The sequence below is a fragment of the Polistes fuscatus genome, unplaced genomic scaffold (assembly GCF_010416935.1).
Source record: "Polistes fuscatus isolate 324 unplaced genomic scaffold, CU_Pfus_HIC Scaffold45, whole genome shotgun sequence".
Lineage (NCBI taxonomy): Eukaryota > Metazoa > Arthropoda > Insecta > Hymenoptera > Vespidae > Polistes > Polistes fuscatus.
Window position 1 is genome coordinate 124126 of NW_025113124.1, and position 13521 is coordinate 137646.

Below are 13521 nucleotides of genomic sequence, written 5' to 3' on the forward strand. Positions count from 1 at the left end.
AACAATAACAAACATCATTAAACTATTAAATGTTTATCAGTATAATCAGTGCATCTTTTTTCGTAGATGACAAATATTTTGCGAATACTTTGAAATCTGAAAATCACCAAATTCAAAATGTGTACGCAATGTCCTTAACATAAGTTTCGGTCATTCAATAAAATCAATTCAAAGAGGCTCTGAGCTTATTAAGTGTTCAGAGATACGCCGAGTCCTTGAGACAGTCTTCTCAGAAAAAGCTATAACTCCATTCCAGGCATAATTTGGAGTATTGTGAAATCTCTTTCTATTCTGGAAAACATACTTGCGTAATGAAGCCGGAACTAAAATTCGAAATTGTCCCAAAAGATTTTAAAAGAAACACTGGATGGTTCATAATTTGCTGAGAATGTTTTTGAAAGTGGTAGAATTCTATCACAGGATTTTGGAATTACGTCATCCATCTCAGGTCTTCCTGGGTAATGGACGAAAACAATGTTACACCGATTGTAATTGATATTAAATCATGCAATAATACGAGTTGCCATCTGGCTGAGCTTTTATTATTGTAATGTGTAAGCGTAAACGTTTATGGTAAATACAGGTAATCCCTAAAAAACACGGTACTTGAAGAACACGAATATCTTTTCCCGAATTACACGGTTTCAAACTACTCCATTTTCGAGTAATTTTTTTAAAACAGAATAAAATATATATTATTTGATATAAAAAATTATTTCCACATATGTCATTTGTTTGATAAAAGAGAGACTTATGATCAAAGGCAAAATTCTTCAGAATTATAAGGGAATTATAACTTTCATCGCGAAATTTGAAAAATCACTTCTTCGACTTCTCAATTTTATTCAATTTTAATTTACCATGTTGACACATTTACACGCCGGCGCGTACCTCCGGTGGTACGCATTCGTTTGTGCTATTAAACGATACAAATAAACGATGAAATATTTAGATCCTTAAGTAAGTAGAAATAATTTCCATATAGTTGAAAATCAAAATAATGAAAATTTAACGTATATTCATTGAAAACAATCTTTTTTTTATTAAATTTCATTTTACGCTCTGGATTAGCTGCCGTCCGATGGAGAGAAAAACTTTAATTATAGCCGTCCTATGGGAAAGAAACAAGAAATATGCCGCCGGCGTGAACGTGTTAAATAAATACACATTACATACACATTACTTACAAATAAATGTATATGTAAGTATGTTATTTAAAAATTTTTATCAACAATAAAGCGTTTATTGTTATTTAAGTCTTGCATAGGGATTAGATAATAAATATTTTATATAGTATCTTAGATGGATACGACACTTTTATTTTGATATTAAGAATTTAAGATAAAACGTTTTTTCAAAACAAATTAAAAGATTAATTTTAATTAAGTAATACAAGATCATTTGTTATTATGTTCTGATATTGTACTATGTCAACGATGAGTGTGTATAATGAAAACTTGATGCGCTAGCTGTTTTAAATTACAAGCTAACGAAAATAATAACATTTCTTTTTACAAGTAAGTACATAACCTTAAATTATGTCTATTTCTTTGCGTAGATAAAAATTTTTTGCACATATTATATCAATAGTTGAAATCAAAGTTAAAGAAAGAAAGAAATTATTATATTTATAATATTAGTTAATTTTTATAAGTCTGTAGCTACTTTTTCTTGTAGGTTCCCACAAGATGAAACTCTCCGAAAGGTATGGTGTAATACAAATTTTTCATCTGCTAAAACATTAGTCCCCTATAGTCAACATTTTTCGAAGTAGCATGTAGATATAGTATCTATATTAAAAATTATATTTCAGATAATTCTCCACGATGTAACGGAAATTTTTTAGACTTTTAAATCAATGGAAACTAAATTTTAAATGTTTCTCAGTTATTCAAGTCATTGGACATCAAACATGAAAGTTTTAAGAATCAATACCAATTCTGATAATGAAACTTAAACTCCAACCTCAATGATGGGAAACGAGCTAAATCAAGATTCATGGAGTGTATCTGATTACGCAAATAATGTTGTATAAATTGCTAGCAAAAGTATCAAAGCATTGTGAGTGTGACATATGCTGAGAGAGTCTAATCCAAAATCAGGTTTTTTGGGCTTGTAGAGAATAAAAGATCAAGGAGGATTATTTTCAGTTTTGGAGGACGTGGTAAAACATGTATGAAAAAATTTTCTTTTTTTATTGTCGAGCTCATTATTACTATATTAGTTAGTTTTCTGTCCACATTTATGATAACGATAATCATGTATTTGAACAAACCATCTTATCGGATCATAAAATGCAGCTTTTAAAGCTCATGTTAAAAAAATATTTAATAAAATATCAGATTATACCACGGAGGAGCATTTAAGCATAATTCAATTTAGTGACTTACAAGCAAGTATAATAATATTATTTTTAAGATTTCGTTAATTTGATTTAATATTCTGTCTATAAAGTTGCATAATTACAGTATGCATGTATTCATTGCACTATTTAAAAAAAATTAGGTTTCAAAAAAAGCCGTCTCTAGTTATTAAATGTATTACAGATAGTGTGTGTGTGTGTGCATAAATACATGATGTATTGTAAATTTTTTATTCTTTCGGTCTTATTAGAGCTGTAGAAAGGAAATTAGGAAATTTGAAAGATATCAACAACTGATAAGGTTGAGTTGCCGCCTACCGAGCTCTTTAAGTTCTGTACCATTATTCGTACACAGGTACTTCCCTTACTGCGAAACTAGTCTATGCAGAGAGAAATAAAACATAGTTTCTCTATTCTCTGTCTCTCTCAGTCCACTTTTATCACTTTTATTACAGCTTCATGACTGTATTCAAAATCTGTATATAGAAGATCCATGCCACGAACAGATGTAATACTTAACATGGTAAAAAATAAAAATTATTCCTTTATTACATTTTATTAAGAAAATATAGTTTTCTATTTGGGATACATTGACAAAATTTAATAATTTAAAAAATAATTTAAAAAATTGTCAAAAATATAATAATTATTTTTTTCTTGTTTTTTTCCTAATGCCTCTAGATTAGATTAATTTTTTTTAAAGCTTTGCGATAAAATTTATATTCATTATAGTAATATGATCATGAAGTTTCTCTATAATTTCAAGATCATCTCCTAGTTTCTTGAAGCAGAAATAATAACAAAACAATAAATTTCTTTCGATGAATAAAAAAGTATTATTTACTTGGGTAAATATGTACATACATATTACATCTATCTCTTTGTATTCCGTTTCTATTTCGTAATAGATATATTTTGTAAATCATTTTCTAAGACAGTAGATTGCATAATTACTGACAGAGCAGCAGGTATTTCCTTCTTTTGATGATGATTCTTCACATTTTCTTGAAATTAATTCGTCTTCAGGATTTATAGGATTAATTGTTATTTAATTTTTCAAAAGAAAAAAGAATAATACGATTTTGTTTTAGCCTTATTATATATTATTATTCAGACATTTACATAGCAATTATTATTTCTTCAAATATCTTTTCGTTTATATCCGAGATATCATCTTCATACTTCAATCGTGTTTCATAATCCTAGCTTAATTGTTCTTTTACAATTACATCCGAACCACAATTGTTTGTTTCATTATTTTTGAGCTTTATTATATTCCTTCATAAAAGAAAAAAGGAAAAAAAAGGAAAATATTAAAATAATTGTATACATATTTAAAATAAAACAAAAAGTTGTTCTACATTAAAAAATAGCTATAGACTACATACTTCTTGCTTGCAAGAAATATCTTATATAATTACAAAATGTATAACTAATTATTTACCTTCATATGATCTTTCTTAAAAGTTAACTGTGATTTTATTTCTTTTATATAATTTTTCGTTTCTTCATCGCAACACAGATCCTTTATTTGGCAAGTACTATTTACTACATTATTTGGATTTGTTGGTAGTTCCACTTTGATTCCAGCATCGCAGTAATTATTATCAATATATCTATAATAAGTAAATGTGGATTCTATATATTTAGTATCGAATGGCACATTTACTTTGTATTCTTCATCGACCAGTAAAGATTCATCTGAATTTGTTTCATTAACATTTTCAATTATCTGTATTTTTGGCTGTAGTATGGTAACTTCAAGTTTTATCTTTTTGCGTGCCATGAAACATTGATGCCTAGTTGAAGTCCCATGTTTGTCAACCTTGTTTGTAGAATCGATTGTAGGGAAACTTTGTGGGACGTAACTAGGACTGTTTTCGTCATCTGATTTTTTGCCACCGATAAAATGTACACTGCATAAAGTATGCCATGGTTTAAGAGACAATGGCGAACCATCGATACTAAAATAATTAAATAAAATAGGTTTTTAGATAAATTATTTTGAAAACATAATTAATTCAGTACGACTGCTCTCACAGGTTATGTTAGTTACTTTTTTTTGTTTATAACAGTTATCCACTTACCTCTTCGATTTAATTCCTAACGAACTGATGGAAATCTGTAACCTACCTTATTAATTGTATCACAACTTTTTACCAGATCGATCGAAAATTTCCGATAAATCGTGTTTTCCGAGACTCGTACGTATGAGACATCTTGTAGTATTTTCTTATGTTTTATCCATAGTAGTGCTACGAATTAAATTGTTAAGAGCAATTAATAGATGAGTTGTTCTCGTCAACGGCCATACCGCGATGAAAGTACTAGTTCTCGTCCGATCACTAAAGTCAAGCATCGCTGGGCACGGTTAGTACTTGGATGGGTGACCGCTTGGGAACACCGTGTGCTGTTGACATTCTTCTTTTTTTTCTATTTTGTTAGAAATATCGTCAAGATGAAACCAAATATAACATGTTTTGATAAAATAATTTTTTTTTCTACACGAAACCACTTACCGTACGATTCTTTACAACCTTTCCTGCCTTATTAATTGTGTCAGATCTTTTTACCAGATCGATCGAAAATTTTCATATAATCCGTGTTTTCCGAGACTCGTACGTATCAGGCGTCTTGTAGTATTTTCTTTTGTTTTTTCTATAGTAGTGTTACGAATTCAATGGTTAAGAGCAATTAATAGATGTGTCTTTCTCGTCAACGGCCATACCGCGATGAAAGTACCGGTGTTCCCAAGCGGTCACCCATCCAAGTACTAACCGTGCCCAGCGATGCTTGACTTTAGTGATCGGACGAGAACTAGTACTTTCATCGCGGTATGGCCGTTGACGATAGTTTTTGCGGTCGATTACATTTTCGGCCGATTAAGGTTGCATAATCTACGCTATATTCGCGAATGTATTAGGCACGGTATAGGTACATGAAAATTACCTTCTACAATTATTATCTTAGAAAAATGTTATATTTTCATAGTTTATCTATATTTATATTTTTAACAATATAATTTTTTACTTCTTAACTCTGTATTTTGTTTTGTTATTATAATTTACAAAGCATTGTCCATGTTTTAGAAGGACCGTTTACTAATTTAATCTTATCTTCGTTAAGATGTGTTATTTTACATTTCATACGAATGGATATCAACATTTTAGGAACCTCTTCAAGTACCAATAAGGCATTCCTATTTCTTGGATATAACGTAATCTAACATAAACACCGTTGTCGTCGCTTACTCGCAATCCGACCTGTGGACCGAATAGCTGTGGCCGGGAAGGCGCCTTCCGATCGCAAAGTGTGTATAATTTAACATTATTTAGCATTAAATAAATTTTAAACTTTACTTTAACTTTTAAAATAAACTTTAAACATTAATCAGCAATTTTTCGTTCTACAAAATTTTAATAATTAATTTAAATATATTAGTAATAAGTGGCTTCATTATGAAAATATCATGAAAAAATGTAACTATTAGAGTAGCTAACTCGATTTTTTTGGAAAATGAACTTATGTCACTTTCAAAATAAATAACTTATTTGTACTTTAAAATCGGGAAAATAGTAACTTTACAATGTGTTTTTTAAATTAACGTTATTCACACACGCGATAAGCTTGACGGACACATTTAAATTGTATTTTTCACTCGTGCATAACTAATTGTTTAGTATAAATAGTTGGAAACAGCACCACTGGGTCCACTTAACATTTTTTATTCGTTAAAAGTTATAAATGAATGTCTTTTATTTCCGACATTTGTGCCACGTTTAGAAAATTTTAACCCTCGTGCGCTGTAAGCAATCTGCTGTAAGAAACTGGGGATGAACAATAGAAGAGCGTGACAAGTCTGTATTTTCTCCTCTTATTCCCATTTCTCTTCCGTAAGAGAAAACACAACTAACATAACACGCGTAAATGTTAATTCACCAGAGAGATTTACTTGTCTAATAACTTTGCGAAATACATACACTAAATACATGAAACTAATCAGTGAAAGTGAAAACAAAAACAAAAACGGATCGTAACTTTTCATACAATAAATAAATCTATCATTTTTATTTGTTTTTGAAATATATTTATTGCAATGGATAGAATGGTGCAATTAGTATCACGAGGTCTTCTTATCATTGATAAGTTCAATACGAAATTTACAGACTTTCTTATATGGCAAAATTACATTGAGTATGCAATCGATGAACTCGAATTAACAAATGACCAAAAAGTGCCTTTTTTATTAAATATGTTAGAATCCTCGGCTTATGGCATAATGCGGATGGTTTTATTTCCTACCGATCCTTTTGAACTAACATACGACCAACTTATATTCATATTAGAGAATTTATACTCAAAATTCAGGAACGAGAGAGTGCAGCTAGGTATCGTTTATATTATCGTGATCAAATCGAAGGTGAAAGCATACGACATTATGGATTTACTTTAAATCAACTAATTCGACAATGCAATTATGAATATATCGATAGTTTTTATTTGGTCAACCGATTTATATATGGGCTAATAAGTTATCGAATACAAAATCATTTATTGACAATACCAAATTTAGATTTCTTCGACGCAATAATGATCGCTTAGTACATTGAACTTTACGAAAATATGTGTGTTTCTTATTCGACAATACGATAGACAAAAGTAAATTATAAAACATCATAAATCAATGAAATACAAATTGGACAAACAAATCTATCGAAGGATTCAGAATAACTGGTAGTTTTAAACAAATCATTTGTTTTTGAGAAGATAATTTTTTAATCAAATACCAACACAACGTTATAGGAATTTCTACTGTTGCCAGAAGCTCTCATAAATTTAGGGAAATGTTGTTTAACATTCGAAGTAGATCAGTTTTTCGTTTCGGATTAAAAGTTATTCGAAGTAAACAACAGAAAATACGCGACAAGGCTGCGTTTTCTTCTTTTAAGAAAAACCTAGCAATTAATCGTGACATTTTAAAATTCCAATTGTGGATTTTATCTTTGGTATATTAATATGTTAATATTCTAAATAATAGTAAATTACTGGAAATCAAAGACGTTAAATGTTTATTGTTGTTTGGAAAAATAGTGTTCTTATATTTCAAAGCTTTTGAAAAAAGAAACTAACCGTGTTTATGTATGCGACATTTCCTAATTACTTTACGTGCCAGTAATTAATATGTCTTTCGTTAAAAAAACATGCAACCACATGTTGAAGGATCAAAAAGAAAACATCATATTAAAGAAGGAAAACATACGATGAAATAAGTAAATTTTTAAATTTACATTATTAACTACGATACATTACATTATTAAAAAATCGAAATCTAAAGGAATTATAAAAAATATAATAAATACAGTTCAGGTCGACCAAAGAAGTTAGCGGAAAGAGAATAAAGAACTTTGATCCATGAAATAATAAAAATCCAAAGATTACTGCTACAAAACTTGCAACAGCAGTTAACCAAAACTTTAAGGAAGGTGTACATCCATAATTATGTAGAAGAGTGCTACGTAAAAATGATTATCATGCTAGGGTTCTCAGAAAAAAGTCATACATTAGTGATATTAATAAGAAGAAAAGATTAAAATTCGCCAAAGAATTTATTAGCAATGATGTTTGTTTCTGGAATAAAGTAATATTTTTCATTATTAGTAATATTTTAAATTTCGATTCTCCAAATCCTTTTGTAGCAATCGTTTACAATCGTTACGTTTGTAAGAAATAAATCATTGGAATTATATACACATATATAAACATTGGAATTATTTTCGCTACATTCAATCTGTATCTCAACGACAATTTTTTCTTCTGTTTTAATTAAAGACAGATCAAAAAACAATGTTAACGATGCTGGAATTATCTTTCATTTTAACCTCAGTAATATATTCTTGATCACTACTATTTAAAATATTTCATGACGATTATTTTAAATATCGAAACGCGTTCAAACATTAATTTTTAATTTAATATAATTTTTTAATTACTGCGTAAAAAAACAATACAATCTTGTTATAAAACATGTGTATGATCTTTCGATTAATGTAAACAAAATTTGTCATTCAAAAGCATCTTCGTTGGATCATCGCATACTACCATTTGCTCGATGCATTTTTAAAAACAGCTAACGAGTTCGACTTCTCCTTTTTTTATTTTATTTTTTTTTTTTTGAGTCAATTAGATCAAATCAGTCAAATTTATAATTAGAAGCAAGTTCATATCTCTTTTTATTAATTTTTGATCTTACATTTGTTTACAGATAGAACGAGTCTCGCCTGCGTTACAACAGCAACTGTTGCTGTCGCTACAGTAGTTTTCATCCTTTGGTGGTGGCGGAACCGTAAACAGAAGTATCAACTACCTTCGAAATGGAGGAAAGTAGGTGAACTTAGCGATCTCGTTACATATCCGGTAAAATCATTGGGTCCAATTAGATACACGACGATGGAGTGTACTGTATTGGGTCTCAAAGTTGGGGGTGGTTACGTGATCGGACATTATTGGTTATTGATATTAATGGACGCTTTGTCACTGCTAACAATTTCCAAAAATGATGCAGGTAATAAAATTTTGTAAATAATTCTGTTTATTAATCTTCAGTAATATCATTAATGTTGAATAGTTTAAGAAATAAAAAAAATATCTAATTTAATTATAAATTATTATTTAAAATATGTATAAGGTAAAAGATCCTATAGCGGAACGACGAAGGGCATGTGACAGTTTATATTATTTAAGAAATATTTATTCAGCCCGTAGAATGAATTAATTTTAATTCATAGTTTAGAACAAATATTCAGATATACGATAAAAATTAAAAATAAGCTTATCCAAAGTTTAATAATTAAAAAAAATGTTTTTCGAACCAGCTTAAAAGACTCAGTACCGGAACGCTAAAAATGACTAGCCCTAATAGCGGAATATGATTGGCCCAATACCGGAACAGTGAATGATAAAAGTTTCTCCAAATGAAAAAATTATGCTTTATCTAAATTATAATTAAGTCAATGAATAGTTGAAAAATTGAAGTTATTAATAATAGTATTTTATTATAAAAGATATAATTTTAATTATGAAGGACATAATTTTTATATTGAAAACGAAACATAAAACATTTAAAAATTGCAAATTAAACGAGTAAATCATAAATAATAATAATAAAAAAAAATATATATTTTCGACTTGATAATAAATGTAAACACAAGATTTTGAGGTGAAACTTTATAAATTATTAGTTTTAGAGCAAAATATTAAATACACAAATTTTTTTTTATTTTCAAAACTGAAGTTTATGTACTTACTGTATTACTTATTCAATCACAAATAATTTTTGTATTGCACTAGACCTTGCACTTTAACAAAATACATTGCATATGTCAGTTGATATTAACAAAATATCAACATGGCAGACTGTTCCGGTATGGGGTCGGGCCAATTTCGAGTGTACCGATAGACGAACAGCAAAAATTAATAATTTTAATGAATTTTTTTCATATTAACACTTAAGACTGTGAATTCTAAATACCTCTGCGGACACATAAAAAAAAAAAAACTTTTGAAAAAGTTGCTTTTTACATTTTTTACGAGCTTAAGACTACGGACTGCTTTCTTAGCAAATTCCTTAAGGAATCGAGTTAAGTCATCGAATTAAATTTGGTCCTACAATTTTTATTTTTTTTTTAATGTTATTGATGGACTTGTAAATTTTACTTATATTCTATTTCATGCCCAAACCATTAAAATTTCGAAAAAATAAAAATTCTTAAAATTCCATATCATATTCAATAAGATATAATATAATAATCCTGAAATCGTTCCGGTACTGGGTCTCGTTCCGCTATAGGGTCTTTTACCTTATTAAATAATAGAATTAAAAAAAAAAAAATCATGTAATTATTAACAGATATCACCAAGCGTTTCGGATTCAATTTTAACCCTAAATGCTCCTGGCATGACGTCGGTTTCGATAGATCTCGCACGTATTCCTGGAAAAAGTTTTCAAACCGCAGTATGGGGTCAAACAGTACGGCTTGCGATTGCGGAGAAGAAGCAGCCAGATGGTTGTCGCGTTTTCTTCTTCAAGAAGACGTCGGTTTTCGTTTGGTCCATTATCCGTTAGATCGACCAGTGAGAAAAATACGAAACAAGGTCTTCCCTTTGATCGAAAACGCTGATAGCGTGAGTATTTACAAAAGGTTTTTTTCTTCTTTTTTATTTTCCTAGAATCAGTTGACCTTCATTACGACGATGACAACTACGAAAACATTTAACTGGAACGCGTGGAATTGCTTTCGTCAAATTTTCATACTTTTTCCATCAATTGTACTTTGTCATCTTGAGCTACTGTATTTCTCGCAAAATACAGCGTATCTTTTAAACATACTCAACGTATGTTGTTTTATCTGCTTACGAAGAATGCACGTGAAGTCATATATACGAATAATTGTTATTATTATGAATTTTATTGCTATTATTGTAACCGTATATTACTCATCTAGTACATTAAAAATCGCGTTATGTGAATTGTGGTTATTGTTTTCATCGAACGTACAAATAATTTTGTTCACATTTATTTATAATTTATCGAACGTTTCTTTTTTTTTAACAGGGTGCTTATCCCGACGAGACCAGCTATCATCTTATAAATGAGTCGTCGATAACGGATTTAAATTCTCGATTGAAAGAATCGATAACTTCGTCGAATTTTCGACCGAATTTTGTTGTGAAAAATGCAAACGTTTACGAAGAAGATAGTTGGGATTGGATTAAGATCGGAGACGTTGTTTTTAGAAACATTAGACCTTGTACTAGATGTAATTTAACTACGATTGATCCTGAAACCGGTACTAAAAATTCCAAGGTCGAACCTTTAAATACTTTAAAAAGGTATAATAATTATTTTCTTTACACAATTTTAATTTTTGTAATTAATTGCAAAATTGATTAGCTCGACGATGTTTAATTTATTTTAATCATTTTTCTTCGAGAACATTTTAATGTAGTTCTCATAAATAATATAGGATTTATCAATAATTTATGAGTTAATAATATATCAAATATTCTAATTGATTACTATTAATATAATTAATATAATAATATAATTAATATTTCAAATATTCTAATTGATTACTTTTTTTTTTTTACAGCTATAGGCAAATTGTTGATCCAAAAATTCGTCCCCTTATCGGTGAGGCTCCAGTTATGGGAATTCATCTTGCTTTGAGAGGGCCAAGTGGTATCATACGTTTAGGTGATCCAGTTTACGTAGATGTTCCGTAGGAAGAAAAAACGCCTGTAGACACACCGATGGGTTTCTTACGAGGATGAGATTATTTGCAACGAAGAAAATTTTCTTGTAGCAAACCGTAACTCGTGACGTGATCAAATTAGAAGAAATCGAAAAAAGTAATCTTCCTCGTGTTTCCCTTATAATTTAACATTTTATTTCGGAAGAAAAAGAAGAAGTAGGTTTAATAAGAATTTTATTCGAAGTAATATTTCGGTATAATGATTGTTTATAAGGATTTACTATAATCGGATTGTACGTAGTAACATACGTATGTAAAATAATTGTCTGTTAATTAGAGTATAACTCATTTTGTTGTAATCTATTTGATTACAACAAAAACAGATCTGACAAAATCAGATCTTTCATCGTTACGAGTATAATCGCACGATTAGCAAGTTATATTTTTGTAAAAATTGTATTATATAATATAATTTAATTTTGGATATGTATAAAGTTTAATTACAATTTTAATACACATTCGCACAATGCAGTTTTTACAACGTTTTAATTTCTAATCTACTTGCTATTAAAATTTTACTTAATAATCCAATAATCTACTAAATAATTTCGAAGAAAACAACTTTTCTGGAAACAGGGTATTTATAACGTCTTTACATGCACACTTTTAATTATAGTTTGAGAAAAAATAACATTACACAATATAATAATATTATATAATATAATATAATATAATTGTATGATTATAAAGGCCTTTAGTGATGGAATTGTGTATGATATTTTTTAAAGTATGGTATAGTACATAAAAAAACATCGCAAATCTAGCACTGGTATCGCGATTCGCGCTCCTCCTGTCATTTTTTGAACATACGACGCACTTTCGCAACGGGTTCTTTCGTTTTGCCTTTTTTTTGTATATATTGAAGGGGGAAGTGTCTTCTAGTAAAGCAAAGTAGATTTATTTGTTCTGATTTATTTACAATGTTATTCTTAAATATGAATAACTGTATCACGGAAAAGTTGGACAAGGTAAAAAATAAATCAGAACGTTATGTTTTGATCTTGTTGAACGTTTCGTCCCTTTATTGGAACTTCTTCAGCAACTATAAAGTATATTACATAACCTTAAAAATACATAGTTAATCAAAACATTTTTTTATTTAGTATTAACTCTTTTTCCATAATCCCTCCTTCAATACCTGCTAAGTCTTCGAGGGATAATTGTGAGTCAGATCTGACGTGTCCCTGTTCAGGTTCCATTTTTAAGTATAATTATTGTGAAGTTAAACTTAAAATTTATTATGTTACTATGAATTAAAATTCCTTTTAAAACGAAAAATTTATATCCGTATGATTTTAAATATGTATATATATTAATTTCTATTAGTCGTTCGAAAAGTTAAAATGGCAAATACTCTTCTTCCTGGCTATCTCAAGAGTTTAAATTTTATAATAGAATTTTAATATTTTGAATCTATCAGTTACTCATGATACTGAAGTGTTAATTAATCAAGCAAACAAGCAAAGTTCCTCGCTTTGGCAATCCCACCGCTGCCACCAGTTTTCACATGTGACGTCCCCGAAGTTTAAACGAGAAACCCCACAAAAAAAACAAAAATTCGTTCCTTATCCCGGTCAATTTCTTTTGAATATAGAAAATCTACACGGTTTAGAACTATTTTGCCCTATTTTTGGTCAGTCCGTTAAGCCGGTACTCTACCAGGGATCCGGGCCAGATGATCTTAGGGAAGCCAATAAGAGGTAATAACTTGTAAGGTTATGATGGATGAGGGGTACTTACCCTTGATATAGATGAATATGTCCTTTAGAAAATACGATTTGTGCTGAATGCCGATAATCCACGGACCCAAGCTCCTTAGAATCAATTGCGTTGATTAGGTAGTCACAG

General features: G+C 29.4%; 1 protein-coding gene, 1 long non-coding RNA gene, 1 other non-coding gene and 1 pseudogene across 3 annotated transcripts; 3 read left to right on the forward strand and 1 right to left on the reverse strand.

The window, feature by feature from the left end:
- The first annotated feature begins 1402 nt into the window (after positions 1 to 1402).
- Positions 1403 to 2929, forward strand: LOC122521654. The gene is made up of 3 exons (XR_006304811.1): positions 1403 to 1517; positions 1678 to 1705; positions 1814 to 2929. It is a non-coding gene; the product is annotated as an uncharacterized LOC122521654 (long non-coding RNA).
- A 1733-nt stretch (positions 2930 to 4662) lies between these two features.
- Positions 4663 to 4781, forward strand: LOC122521737. The gene has a single exon (XR_006304884.1). It is a non-coding gene; the product is annotated as a 5S ribosomal RNA (ribosomal RNA).
- A 311-nt stretch (positions 4782 to 5092) lies between these two features.
- On the reverse strand, positions 5093 to 5210 carry LOC122521693 (annotated as a pseudogene).
- Positions 5211 to 8386: 3176 nt separating this feature from the next.
- LOC122521645 (mitochondrial amidoxime-reducing component 1-like) lies at positions 8387 to 11813 on the forward strand. Its single transcript, XM_043642484.1, is given in 8 exon segments — positions 8387 to 8390; positions 8625 to 8839; positions 8842 to 8899; positions 8902 to 8924; positions 10269 to 10389; positions 10392 to 10543; positions 10974 to 11251; positions 11512 to 11813. Coding segments are annotated over 8 exon segments (984 nt in total). The 3' UTR covers positions 11645 to 11813.
- Positions 11814 to 13521: the final 1708 nt, after the last annotated feature.